Source organism: Sander vitreus, chromosome 3 (genome assembly GCF_031162955.1).
Source record: "Sander vitreus isolate 19-12246 chromosome 3, sanVit1, whole genome shotgun sequence".
Classification (NCBI taxonomy): Eukaryota; Metazoa; Chordata; class Actinopteri; order Perciformes; family Percidae; genus Sander; species Sander vitreus.
The window spans coordinates 3,844,062-3,857,274 of NC_135857.1; the positions used below are offsets into that span (position 1 = coordinate 3,844,062).

A 13,213-nucleotide genomic window follows, 5' to 3' on the forward strand; every position below is an offset into this window, starting at 1 on the left:
GGTGTGGCCTGTCCCCTTCCCTCACACCCACACACACACACACACACACACACACACACATACACACACGTGTGCCAGCAGGTAACATAACCCACAGAGCATAACCAGCCCCTATGTGGATCCTGTATTGGAAAGCTTAAAGCTCAGCTATATGTGCTTTTCCATTATTCTCCTACATTCATTTCCAGGAGTCTGACACCTGGTGAGGGCAGCTTATGAATAAACAATAGGTGGCATCCAAGTCGTGAAACATGAGCACTAGTGCAGGCACAGGGAGGTGTGAGCATGCTCATGTCTGTCCTCCCTCATAATGGAAATGTACCTATTCATCCATCTATTGTCATCCCCTTGATCCAGGTTCGGGTCGCAGTGGCAACAGGTCAAGTATGGTGGCCCAGACGTCCCTCTCCCCCAGGAGGCATCCATACCAGATGCACAAAGCACCTCAGCTGGCTCGGAAATTTACCCAAAAAAAAAAAAAAAAAAAAGAAAATATACTCATACATATTTCTTGCAAATTGTAATAGAATTGTTGAGTAACTGAGAGTGACGTAGATAATAATCACAGTATGTAAAACAGCCGGACTGCAAAGTAAAATCCAAGTAATTTCTCATGTGTCAATGTGTACAGTAAACTGTGTGTGTGTGTGTCTGAGCTCCGGAGTCAACAAACATGTTAGCTGCTTGTTCCCATCTTTCCTCAGTGAGGTCCCGCAAACTTGGTTGGTCATGTGACAGTCAGCTCACTCAGTACATGATGGGTGCATGTGAACCCAGCTTTAGTTATTCACGACACGACACAACAACACGTTTGTTTGTGGGTTTAAAATGCAACCTAGATCAATGTGTTAGTTTCAGGATTTGTATGTAAATGGGGGACGTTTGAAAAGCAGAAAGAACTCTATGTGTGTACTGTAAATTATTTCCAAAAAAGACAAATTCACTTAAAAAAAGACAAATTGAAATTCCTACTTATTTAGGTTATTTTTTTGTCTTTAATTCCAAATTTTAAACTACAACTTCAATAAGTATAATCAAAACAAAATATATATTTTTTTTTTGCAGCTTTACTTTGTTTTGTCCAATTTTCGACCCAGGCATCGTGGACCATGATCAAATGTATTCACAGCAGGAGAAGAATATCAATAAAACTGATGGATTTTAAGATTAAAACTTTATTTGTAGACAGTCCTGGGATACCAATAGCACCAATATGTTTCGGTCACATCTAATACGATATAACTTTTAAAGCGCCCATATTATGCTCATTTTCAGGTTCATAATTGTATTTTAAGGTTGTACCAGAATAGGTTTACATGGTTTAATTTTCAAAAAACACCATATTTTTGTTGTACTGCACAGCTCTCTCTCACTGCTGCAGATCCTCTTTTCAGCTGGTCTCTGTTTTAGCTACAGAGTGAGACCTCTTTTCTTCTTCTTCTTCTGTACTATCTTTGATTGCACTCGCACATGCGCAGTAGCTCAGATGTAGATCATGTCAGCTAGCTAGCTCCATAGACAGTAAAAGAAAGGCTGTTTCTCCAACTTCGGTCAGTTACAAGGCAGGATCAGCTGGGAGACTTCTAAATGAGGACGCACATGGAAGTAGTTCTTTTGTAGATTATGGTGAACTTGTGTGTGTTGTAGCAGTGCTTTGCTATTGAGAACGAGGAGCATGCTAGCGTTAGCATTAGCGTTAGCATGCTAACGCTAACGCTACGAGCTCACCCGGAGACTGAAAGCAGGACACATTCAGAAACCGTATCTCACTCAAAACAGCATGGATGGATTTTTTTCAAAGTTTGTATGCGTGTGGAAGCACCAGAGACACAAAATAACACTCCAAATCCCAGAAAAAGTGTTTTTTTCACATTATGGGCACTTTAATGTCAGCCAGGGCTGAAATTCTTTTTGCATCCCTGGGAAGCTCATATAAAAAGAGGACATAGATATACATACAGACATACATAAGATGAATAGCACCAAAGAACATACATGAAACATTACCACAAATGACCTAAACACCCAAGTAAGGAAACAAAGCATACATGTACAGTATAACAACAGAAAATGTCATGAACATACACACAGACAAGGTCTTGGAGACTTATAACCCTGAATAAATACTGAACTGAATTTAATGTAGCTGGTTTAACAATAGGATAGACTGATGTATGAAAGAGTTTTTAAGTCTGTCGCGATTGAAAGAATGAACTCTGAAGCGTCTGTTTGAAGGCGCAAAAAACATGTGAGGAGTCATTTGAAATATTCCTGGCCAGTCTGATAGGCTACTCAGCCAAGCAGTGCTACAATAGAGCATGATACTCTGAATTACTGATGTGAAAAACAAAGAAATTATTTGGCTACTAGCTCCTAAGGATATAGATAGATATTTGTAGACTGGGACTTGACTGATTACTGAATTGTGAATCATCACTGGGGGAAGTTGACAATTCGGGGGTTTTCCAAAGATGATTTCCTCTGTCTTCGCAGTGTTAATAATGAGTGTTTTTATCACACCACTCAACTAACCAATCCACGTTGCCCTGGTATAGTGTAGGGTCATCACATTTGGTACACAGGGTCAATAGAGTGGAGTCATCTGAGTATTTTAACAGAAACTGGTTTGGCAAACTAGTGGTGCAGTTGGAGGTATATAAAGTGAACAACACAGGGGAGCTAATACAGCCCTGGGGTACTCCAACATTAGTTGTATTTGGAGAAGAGAGTGTGTCATTTACTTGGACTAGCTGAACCCTGTTTGTGAGAAATGAAAAATACCAAAGAATAAGATAAGGATTAATCACTGCATCTTCCATAGTACGACTTTTTTTATATGCAAATTGAAAGGGGTCTTGTTGCTTCCATAGATATTTGTTAAGGTGTTGAACCATGATCTTTTCCAGTAACTTCATGATCACAGATGTAAGGGCTATTTGCTGAAAATCATTATGTTCTTTGGGACATTGTTCTTTTGGGGAGGGGTCTAATGTGAGATGTTTTCCACGCTAGTGGGATGGTATGTGTGTCAACTGACAACTGAAAGATGGATTGCCACACAGGGGCAATTCCCAGGCAAATGATTTTAGTATATGCACACTGCTTTGGGTTGCTGTGCTGGAAAGTACCCCTGACCTCCTCCACAGTTATGACAATCCTCTCAGCGTCAGAGGGTGTAATGGTCTTAATTACATTTACACATTCCTCACAGTGGGCAGTAGAGTCAAAGCGACAGAAAAAAATAATACTAATAATTTAGCTCATAATCAAACAGGACACAATAAAAACGTTTGGCCATCTCATTTTAAAAATACAAGGGGACAAGGCGGAGTTTCGGCACCATACTTTCTTCAGTTGTAAAGATCCTCCACATCATTCACCTGCTGTCTTCATCATGAACTTGCGACTGACCTCATAAGCCAGGAAGAGGGCTCCATTGGCAGGAAAGGTGCGTATCATGGTAGGAGTCAGGCCCGAGTACAGAGCAGTGAACCCTGTGGAACAAGAGATCCCCACAGGTGGTTAGGGTTGATAATAAGTAACAACATGCATTCACACTTTGTATCACAGTAAGACCAGCAGTGCTGCATTCAGAGCTTTTCAAAGTCTTAAAGGTCCAATATCGTGAAAAGAGAGCTTTTCATGTCTTTTTTTATTATAAAGCAGGTCAGGGAGCTTTATAAATACTGTGAAAGTATCAAAAGGTTCAAATCCACAGAGAAATGCACACAGCCTCTATTTAGGAGCTGTGCCTTTAATCGAGCCATTATGACTTCCGTACGGTTGTAATGTCACAAATATACATTTTATAAAGGTAGAAAGGGCCGACACAGTGCCGTTACAGTCATTCCCCGGGTGCAGTGCAGAGAAGCCGTGAGTGCAGATGCAAAAGTCCCAGAAACGCTAACCAATCAGAGCAGACTGGGCTTTTTCTGGAGGGGGGCTTAAAGACAAAAATGGAGCGTTACAGAGACAGAGGGTGAATACAGGTAGATTCAGACAGACAGTATGAGTTTTGTGAACATTAAAGCATGTAAACATGTTCTAGTAGAAACCCAAAGTACAAGTATAAACCTGAAAATATGGGACCTTTAAAATGTTGGCTCCCCTATTAACCCAACCAGGGCTAGTTTTGTACTTTTCACTCAGGTTTTATGTGAATAGGAGGCTTAAGGTGTAAAGGTTTGCCTGTTTACACAGACGTTCAATATGAAAAAGTTACGCACTAAAGCTTTAACTCTTACTATTAAGGTGAGAAGTGTGTCTCTGCAGAGGTTATTTCTGATTTCTGAATGTCTAAAGTGGTTATGAACCGAATGGGAGGAACAAATCTAGACGGTAAGTGTGTGTTTGCATCAGCACTGTTCTCTACTGAACCAAGGTTATTCCCAAAAAGCCAAATTGTACAGTTGCTGTCTTTCGAACTATGATTGTATGGTCATGTGATGTAAACCAGTCAGCTGTGTTCCCCTGTTGTCGCAAATATGGTCTGGATGTAGAAACTTTAGAGGCATTTGAGAAGACAACAACAGACAAAAATGAATCATTTTCATCTGGTAAAATGCACGTTCAAATCTGACCTTCAGTGCGTATGATGCCCATGAAGGTCTTCATGAAGCCCTCTTGCCTCCCAGCTAGAGAGTACACCTGGATCCTGGACTTCACACAGTCTATGGGATAGACCATCAACCACAGACAAGCTCCCCCGAATCCACCGCTGAACATGAGTGGAAGAACACCTGCAAAGACCAAAATGATTTTGTGGGTGCAGATCACAGAACCAAGTGCACATCATAAACTGCAAACATGTCTCATTAAATATAAATGAAAAAAACAATATAACCATACCTATACTGTCCTTGTCCGTGCCCATGTGCTGCGCAAAGTTAGACCGACACATTTCATAGGCTCCAAAGAAGCAGAAGTAACCTGGTATCTCCCTCACCATGGTGGATGTCAGTCCTTGGTAGAAACCCAGGGGGCCGTCTGTCTTCAACACTGTTTTCACTACGGCCCACACTGTGCTGAAGTCACACCACAAAACACAGTCAAAAGTGTATAAAATGATACTGAAACTGAACATGTTATTACACATTATTTTGGTCAATATTGAAATGGTGATTATTTACAACCCAGTCTCATGGCAGTTCGTGAAATGGTCACGTTATTTAATCTATTGTTTTGTGTACACGGACACGTTTATCTCGTTTTTTTTTGTGGTGGTCAGCACGTTTTTTTAAACTAATGTATTTAAATGGGAAGCATCTTTCGTGATCGCAGCACGACTACGTTTACCAGTAGTCCGCGTAGGGGGGTTGGTTGGGGTAGTGGATGGGTCAAACAACACAGGACTTTCACCCCCGGAGACCGGGGATTGTGTCCCGCGTGTGACGTGTCCTTTCCCCGTTCTTCTTTTCCTAAACCCAACCATCCCGTTGTTGTCTCGTGTCCCCCAGAGACCGCGGATCGTGTCCCGGCGTGACGTGTCCTTTCCCCGTTGTTCTTTTACTAAACCTAACCTCCGTATAGATGCTTCCCATTACGTGCTGACCACCACGAAAAAAAAAACCGACATAAACGTGTCCGTGTACACAAATCAATAGATTAAAAATAACGTGACCATTTCACGAACTGCCGTGAGACTGGATTGTTATTTAACACGATTACTCATTGACTTTTTTAACGATGTTACATTTATTGAAAGCTAAAAAAACAGTGAAAACGCCTTGAACAGTGAAATTTACCTTCATACTTTTCCCGTTTTAACTGTTTTTTTTTTCATTCAGTACACAAGACAATTTACTTAATCAAAATAATTGATTGCTAGGAGCCAAAATCGTAATCACGATTAAAATTTGATTAATTGCACAGCCCTACATTCTGTTTTTGGTCACACTAACCTTCTCTGTCCGCTTGCGATCCTGCCAGATGCTTCCATTTCGTGCATAGCCTGCAGGCGACATTTCACCAGCTCAGTGGGGCATATCGCCATGGAGGAGAAGATGGAGGCTAAAGACCCTGCGGATGCCTTCTGAAAATCACTGATGAGCAATGAAAAGAAGTACAATGGAAGAAATGAATAATAAGGTTTTTTTAAAAGGTTTTTTAGTGGATTTCACATTACGTTTCCAGCTGCCTCATCTGACAACCGCTATGTAAAGTTTCTGGGGGGGCGCCACTGCACATCAACTGACATATTCTACTTCTCTCAGCTTGAACTACATCTGATACTTCAACTTCCCTGAGTGCTTACGCTTAAATGAAATCTTCAGCTTCATTCCGTGCTTACACAAAAACGGAATCTTCAACTTGTTTCAGGACTTGCTTTGCGCAGGTAGTCTACCTACCTCAGTCTTTAGCAGGGCTGCCCACTCTTAGTCAATTAATCGACTAATCGGTTGTTTTGGTCTTAGTCGACGAAGATTCCTTTAGTCGTTATTTTTATGATTTTTCATCCTGAATGACTTATTTCCAGAAACCTATGACCATATATCTGGTAAACACAAGTTTTCAAGTGTTGCTTTTGCATGATTCTTTGTGGAGAAACTCAGTTTTACAGATCTGTCGATTAAATCAACTAATCGATTATTCGACAAAATCATGTGTGTTAGTCGCCAAAGAATTTCTTTAATCGAGGACAGCCTCAGTCTTTAGGATTACTCAGGACATTTCAATTCTTTAAAAAAAACATACATTCCTGGGGCGACCTCTAGCTCACACAGTAGAGTGTGCCCCCCCCATGGAGTCCTTGGCAGCGGACCGGGTTTGAATCCAACCTGCGGCCCTTTGCTGCGTGTCATCCCCTCTCTCTCCCCCATTTTCCTATCTACTGTATCTGTACTATCTGATAAAGAAAAGCCCCCCAAAAATAACCTTTAAATTAAAAAAAGAAAAACATAAATTCCTTCCTAATAACAAATCCGAGGTCATTTGCTCTGCTGTAGTCTGCTGACACACAGATGCCCCGTATGTCTTTGAAAATGAAGTGCACTGAATGGAAAAGCATCCTATGAATGTACCCAAATTGATTTCCTTTGAGTGTGGTTTCTGGTTCAGATCTGATAGAATTGAGGCTTCAGAGCACAAGGTAACCTTCTCATTAAAGGCCAAGGGACTGACTCCTGGGCTGGCTCACACCATTCCCATCTAATATTTTTACATCCAATTACAGGAAGAATGTTGTTCCTCGTCACGTTGCTTTATCTTTTCTCGAGATGCTCACTGTTCAGTTTGTCATGGAAAAGTTGAATATCAGCAATGTAAAAGATTATAATGGTTTACAATATGGATAAGTTAGCATTTGGATTAAACAAGCAATTTTTTTAAGCGTTTTTTAAAATACCCTTTTTATTTTTTTAAAGGCTTCAAAAGGTCTCTTCTTGAAGCTGAATAATTCTCGATAATTTTGCCTTAATGGCACCACGAGACAGTATAACCATAAACAAATACAGTCTGTGTAAATCATCTGTATTACTTCCAGATGCCAGTCTCTCCCTTTCTCTCTTTGTGTTAAAAAGGGCACACACACACGCACGCACGCACGCACGCACGCACACACACACACACACACACACACACACACACACACACACACACACACACACACACACACACGGCTTGGGAGGTTCATTCTGTCTGTAGAAAGGAAGGTGAATATTGGATATCAGACATAGTGGCTGTAATACCACAATGTCTCACTGTATTCAACAGTCCATGTTTTTTCCCAGATGTAGAAGATAAGGTTAGGAAACATACAACAATAAAACAAATATTCTAGGAGAATCTTTCTTCTTTGAATTACAGTTTTTTTTCAATTGCTTAAGCACTATTTTTAAAACAGGGACTGGTTTTTCAAAACACTACACACAATTAGCACAACCACACACCCAATTAACAGAACACCACAGACCCTTAGCAAAATGAAACACCCTTGCAAAAACTACACACTAATTTATAAAAAACATATTTTGTTAGAACTAGTTCTGTTTGAACCAGTTACCCACTGCTGCTGCTAATCTAAAACACTTTTAGCAATTCTACTTCTCAGTGATTGGAGTACTGTAAATTATAGTAAGTACATGGAGGAAGTGCAAATATACAAGTTCACCAAACACTACACAAGACCAATGCTGCAGACTGAGGAAAATATAATTTATTTCTCTCCATATACCCAAATGAGTCAACATGCCGACATGGAAAATCACAACAACAACATGTCCCAGTTTTCATACTACTATAGTAGTGTGCATAACACTCTTAGCTCAGCAAACAACAGACAAACATAAAATACTGTATCCAGTACAGGTTACAATTGCAGTAAAAAAACAACAACAAACAAAAAAAGATCTGAAAAAAACTGAAAATACAGTACAGAAAATACTAGACTTACCTGCTGCATTTTGTAAACCTGATTGGTGTGTGTCTACAATTAAGCAATCATGTGTTTGCGTACCTGATGGCTGTGTTTCACAGACTGGCTCATAGGTGAGGTCATTTGATAGTCAGTGCTTTGGAATTGCAAGGAAGTGACGTCATGATATACTTCTGTGTCTAATGTATACAAGCGTGTTTAGTGTTTTGCAAATCACTGTGTGTATTGTTTTGCAAAACGAGTGAGGCTGACATTGTGCTGATAGTGGTGCACATCTGGGCCAATGTTTTGCTCCTTTGAGTGTAAGGTTTTGATAATTGTGTAATACTTTTGATTTCAGTGTGTAAGCAATCGGCAAAAACTGTAAAGCTATAGTGCGTAGTTTCTGTCTCCCCCATGAGGAATTCTAATTCTAATGACAACAACACTGTTGGCGCGTCCACATGATACAAGCCTTCCGTGATCGCGCACAGCCCCCCCCACCCTTTCATGCAGTAGCTAGTGGCCAAGGAGGACACGGAGGATTAAAAAACATGGACTCTTCAGAAGAAAGACTCTTTGTAGCAACTCATTTGGCAACGGCTTGAATGTCTACCTACCTCAGTCTTTAGCAGGGCTGCCCACTCTTAGTCAATTAATCGACTAATCGGTTGTTTTGGTCTTAGTCGACGAAGATTCCTTTAGTCGTTATTTTTTATGATTTTTCATCCTGAATGACTTATTTCCAAGAAACCTATGACCATATATCTGGTAAACACAAGTTTTCAAGTGTTGCTTTTGCATGATTCTTTGTGGAGAAACTCAGTTTTACAGATCTGTCGATTAAATCAACTAATCGATTATTCGACAAAATCATGTGTGTTAGTCGCCAAAGAATTTCTTTAATCGAGGACAGCCTCAGTCTTTAGGATTACTCAGGACATTTCAATTCTTAAATAAAAACATACATTCCTGGGGCGACCTCTAGCTCACACAGTAGAGTGTGCCCCCCCCATGGAGTCCTTGGCAGCGGACCGGGTTTGAATCCAACCTGCGGCCCTTTGCTGCGTGTCATCCCCTCTCTCTCCCCCATTTTCCTATCTACTGTATCTGTACTATCTGATAAAGAAAAGCCCCCCAAAAATAACCTTTAAATTAAAAAAAGAAAAACATAAATTCCTTCCTAATAACAAATCCGAGGTCATTTGCTCTGCTGTAGTCTGCTGACACACAGATGCCCCGTATGTCTTTGAAAATGAAGTGCACTGAATGGAAAAGCATCCTATGAATGTACCCAAATTGATTTCCTTTGAGTGTGGTTTCTGGTTCAGATCTGATAGAATTGAGGCTTCAGAGCACAAGGTAACCTTCTCATTAAAGGCCAAGGGACTGACTCCTGGGCTGGCTCACACCATTCCCATCTAATATTTTTACATCCAATTACAGGAAGAATGTTGTTCCTCGTCACGTTGCTTTATCTTTTCTCGAGATGCTCACTGTTCAGTTTGTCATGGAAAAGTTGAATATCAGCAATGTAAAAGATTATAATGGTTTACAATATGGATAAGTTAGCATTTGGATTAAACAAGCAAACGTTTTTAAAATACACTTTTTATTTTTTTTAAAGACTTCAAAAAGTCTCTTCTTGAAGCCTTCTTCTCTCTTACAGTAAATAAATATTAGCAGTGTACTCAAATTCAGAAGGGAAAAGCTCTGAGTTGTTGGTAATACGTCCTTAGAGGCAGGGTGTTGGGGTTGTGCGCAGCCTGAGAGAAAATCCTGCAATGCAAAATCTAAATTTTCAGGTCTAAAAACAACTTTTTTTTTATTTACAAATGATTTTCAGAGAAAACCAACTAAACCAGTTGGAGATATGGCAATAAAGGACATTGCTCTTTGTACTGAAGTCAACATTAATTGAGTTTAAAGGCTAATTTGTCCTGTTTAATCTGCTATGTCCTGCTATGTCCTGCTACGCCTTGCTACATCCTGTAACGCCCTGCAGTGCCCTGCTACGCCATGAACTACTACAACTACTATTTCTAGTCACTGTTCCATTATCTTTACTGTGACTGTTATTGCCACTGTTCATCACACTCCCAACCGGCACTGTCAGACACCGCCCACCAAGAGCCTGAGTCTGTCCCAGGTTTCTCCCTAAAAGGGAGTTTTTCCTCGCCACTGTCGCACTAAATGCTTGCTCTTGGGGGAATTACTGGAATTGTTGGGTCTTTGTAAATTATAGAGTGTGGTCTAGACCTACTCTATCTGTAAAGTGTCTCGAGATAACTCTTGTTATGATTTGATACTATAAATAAAATTGAATGAATTTGATACAAGTTTAACGAGTTCTATGTTAGGGTGCAGCAAATGATTCATTTTGTTAGAGATGTATCGCTCAATTATTACCCAGTAGTGCATGGTGGAATGCTTTACTGCACAGTGTGTGGATAGAGGAAGCAGCACGTCATGGAGGACATGGAAGGAAATATGGAGGAGACGAGGAAATGTGAACCTTTGAAAATGTCATTAGCAGGAAAAACGTATGACCAAGACAACTCACTGATGCTTTGGAAACTATAGCTAAAGAACTACAGTCTTTGTTCATACTGTATTTGTTATGTCGTACAATACTAATATGTCAAACGTTGCTACTCGCCACAGCAAGTTATGGAGCTTACTGTATTATGGATACACAAATAAATACTATGAAATGTCAAACCTGAGACCGGCTCCTTTATCCATCCTAGACACAAAGCGGATGACATCCTGGCAGAGACCATAACTCAAGAAGAGCACAGCGTTCTCACTGATGTTGGCTATGAGGGCCGGGCTCGAGCCTTTGTAGAGACCACGTAGTCCCACCTGCCTAAAGGTGGATGTAAAGCAGTGGATGAAGCTGCGGTACATGGTGGGGAACGTCTGCATCTTCACCTTTGTGGTGTCAAACGGCTGACCGCTCAGCACACAAGCTGTACCACCTGAGGAAGGATTTCAAGAGGCGTCTTGAGTTTATTTATTTCAAAAAGGGACAGTGTATATTAATGAACATTTCAAAGAATGTAAATATACAGGATTATAGCCAAAGACTAATTTACATCCTTAGTCCCTGACAGGTTGATGGTCCCTATAAGTTAAGTTAAATAAATAAAACAAATCAGAGTAAAACATCACAATAAAAAAAATTACTGATCAACAACAGGACAAATTACAGATTATCCCAGCTAATGACAACAGGTTTGATTTTGCAGTAGACATTTTTGTTTGGAAAATGAGGTGAGAGTTGATAATTCATGTATTGTGCTTGGTATACGGTTCCAGGTATTGGTTGCTCTAAAGGAAAGAAATAGCCTGGCCAAATGCACTTCTCCTAAAGGGAACAGTGCAGTTACCTCTGGAGCCTGATCTGGTTGAGCTGTTTGATTTCTTTTTTTTTTATATATTCCTGTAAAGGACCTGTGTCGAGATTCAATAAGAGACATACAACTGATGTCATGACTTATCAGAGCAGAAGTGTCCAAAGCAGAGCCCAGGAACAGTTTGAATTGAAAGTTCTCATACCCCTAATAGAAGGAAAAGGGAAATACATGTACATGAATCTCACTGCTGTGTGTTTGAGTGGTTATCTTCAGCATACTATGATTTCAGTGCTGTAATTATAATTATCAATGGAAAAAAGATTTGACTTGTTTAAGGCACTGAGGATGGACTAGATCACATGTGTCAAACTCAAAGACCACGGGGAAAAATCCCCCCCCCCGCAAATTTTGATTAGGCCCGCATATCAATTTAGATTCACAATACATTTTGGCCCAATCTACACGTGCATCAAACCAAAAAGATGGGAAACTGTTATATCAAACTGTAATAACGCAACATTTACAGTAAAGCAGAGACTCAGAAATTCCCACACAACCAGTGAGTTTGCATATTCATACCTGTGAAACAGGTTTTGCTTGACTTGCTAAACTCTATGATGGCTAAGGAACTTTTTTGCTGACTTTTTAGGGCGCAATGTCAATAGATAGATAGATAGACAGACAGACAGACAGACAGACAGACAGATAGACAGACAGACAGACAGATAGATAGATCGATAGATAGATAGATAGCTCACCTATTGCTCCAGCCGAAAAGTCGATGATTGCCTGGATTACGGGATGTGGAGCCATTATGATTTATTAAATGCTGTGAATCTGAAAGTTAAAGCTATTTAACAAATAAAGAACAATAAAGTCACATTAGACTTGGTATCGAAGGCAGGAAAATTCAATATTTCAGACAAACTTGATGCTCACCTATAGTCGCCTCCCCTTGCTGCTGGGAGTGTGTAATGCTTACTGTTCTTCCGCTTTCTCTGCAACGTCTTGTGAAATCCATCGGCAGATTGCAAGGTCGCTCGGATCCTTCCGTGCGTAAAAGTGTGCACTTTACGCACACAAAGCGCACAATGAGTTGCATCAAGCTGTCCGGAGGAAGCCACAAAAATACAGGAAACTATTTATTTTAACCACGAAATGAAAGAATGTTAATTAGGCGTTGGCTATAATTAGACTGTAAAATCGATACAGGGTACTTCCTGCCTTTAAAAAAACTGCGAACATCATGTTGTGATGACTGTTGGCACTGCAGAGATTATTTTGATTGGATATTCGTCCTCCATCTATGCTTTAAATAATTGTTAAATTAAAATGTATTTGGCAATTCATTTTATTTTGAAACTAAGGCTCCTGTACATGTTCTATTTTTAACTCTTTTTGACTTGCTTGACACTGTTTTCTGGTTGGAAGAAAAGTAACACTGCATATCTTCACATTTTATTTGATAGCTGATAAGTTACAGCAGAATGGAGCACTGATGATA

At 40.1% G+C, this 13,213-nt stretch overlaps 1 protein-coding gene across 2 annotated transcripts; it reads right to left on the reverse strand.

The window, feature by feature from the left end:
- Positions 1-1,859: 1,859 nt before the first annotated feature.
- On the reverse strand, positions 1,860-12,775 carry slc25a15a (solute carrier family 25 member 15a). Of its 2 annotated transcripts, none has more exons than XM_078245759.1 (7): positions 12,649-12,775; positions 12,468-12,546; positions 11,073-11,331; positions 5,901-6,041; positions 4,849-5,024; positions 4,581-4,739; positions 1,860-3,494 (listed from the first exon to the last, which is right to left on the reverse strand). In XM_078245759.1, the coding sequence occupies exons 2-7, from the start codon at positions 12,520-12,522 to the stop codon at positions 3,373-3,375; spliced, it is 912 nt and encodes a 303-aa protein (XP_078101885.1). In that variant the 5' UTR covers positions 12,523-12,546; positions 12,649-12,775; the 3' UTR covers positions 1,860-3,372. The 2 variants fall into 2 exon arrangements, with proteins under 2 accessions (XP_078101885.1, XP_078101883.1); XM_078245757.1 differs by having other exon boundaries at positions 12,468-12,559; positions 12,649-12,773.
- Positions 12,776-13,213: the final 438 nt, after the last annotated feature.

Coding starts and splice junctions, on each gene's coding strand:
- slc25a15a (XM_078245759.1), bottom strand. CDS start 12,522: ATGGCTCCACATCCCGTAATCCAGGCAATCATCGACTTTTCGGCTGGA. Junction 11,332..12,467: donor CTTTTCGGCTGGAGCAATAG/GTGAGCTATCTA, acceptor ATCCTTCCTCAG/GTGGTACAGCTTGTGTGCTG. Junction 5,025..5,900: donor ATCGCAAGCGGACAGAGAAG/GTTAGTGTGACC, acceptor GTGTGACTTCAG/CACAGTGTGGGCCGTAGTGA.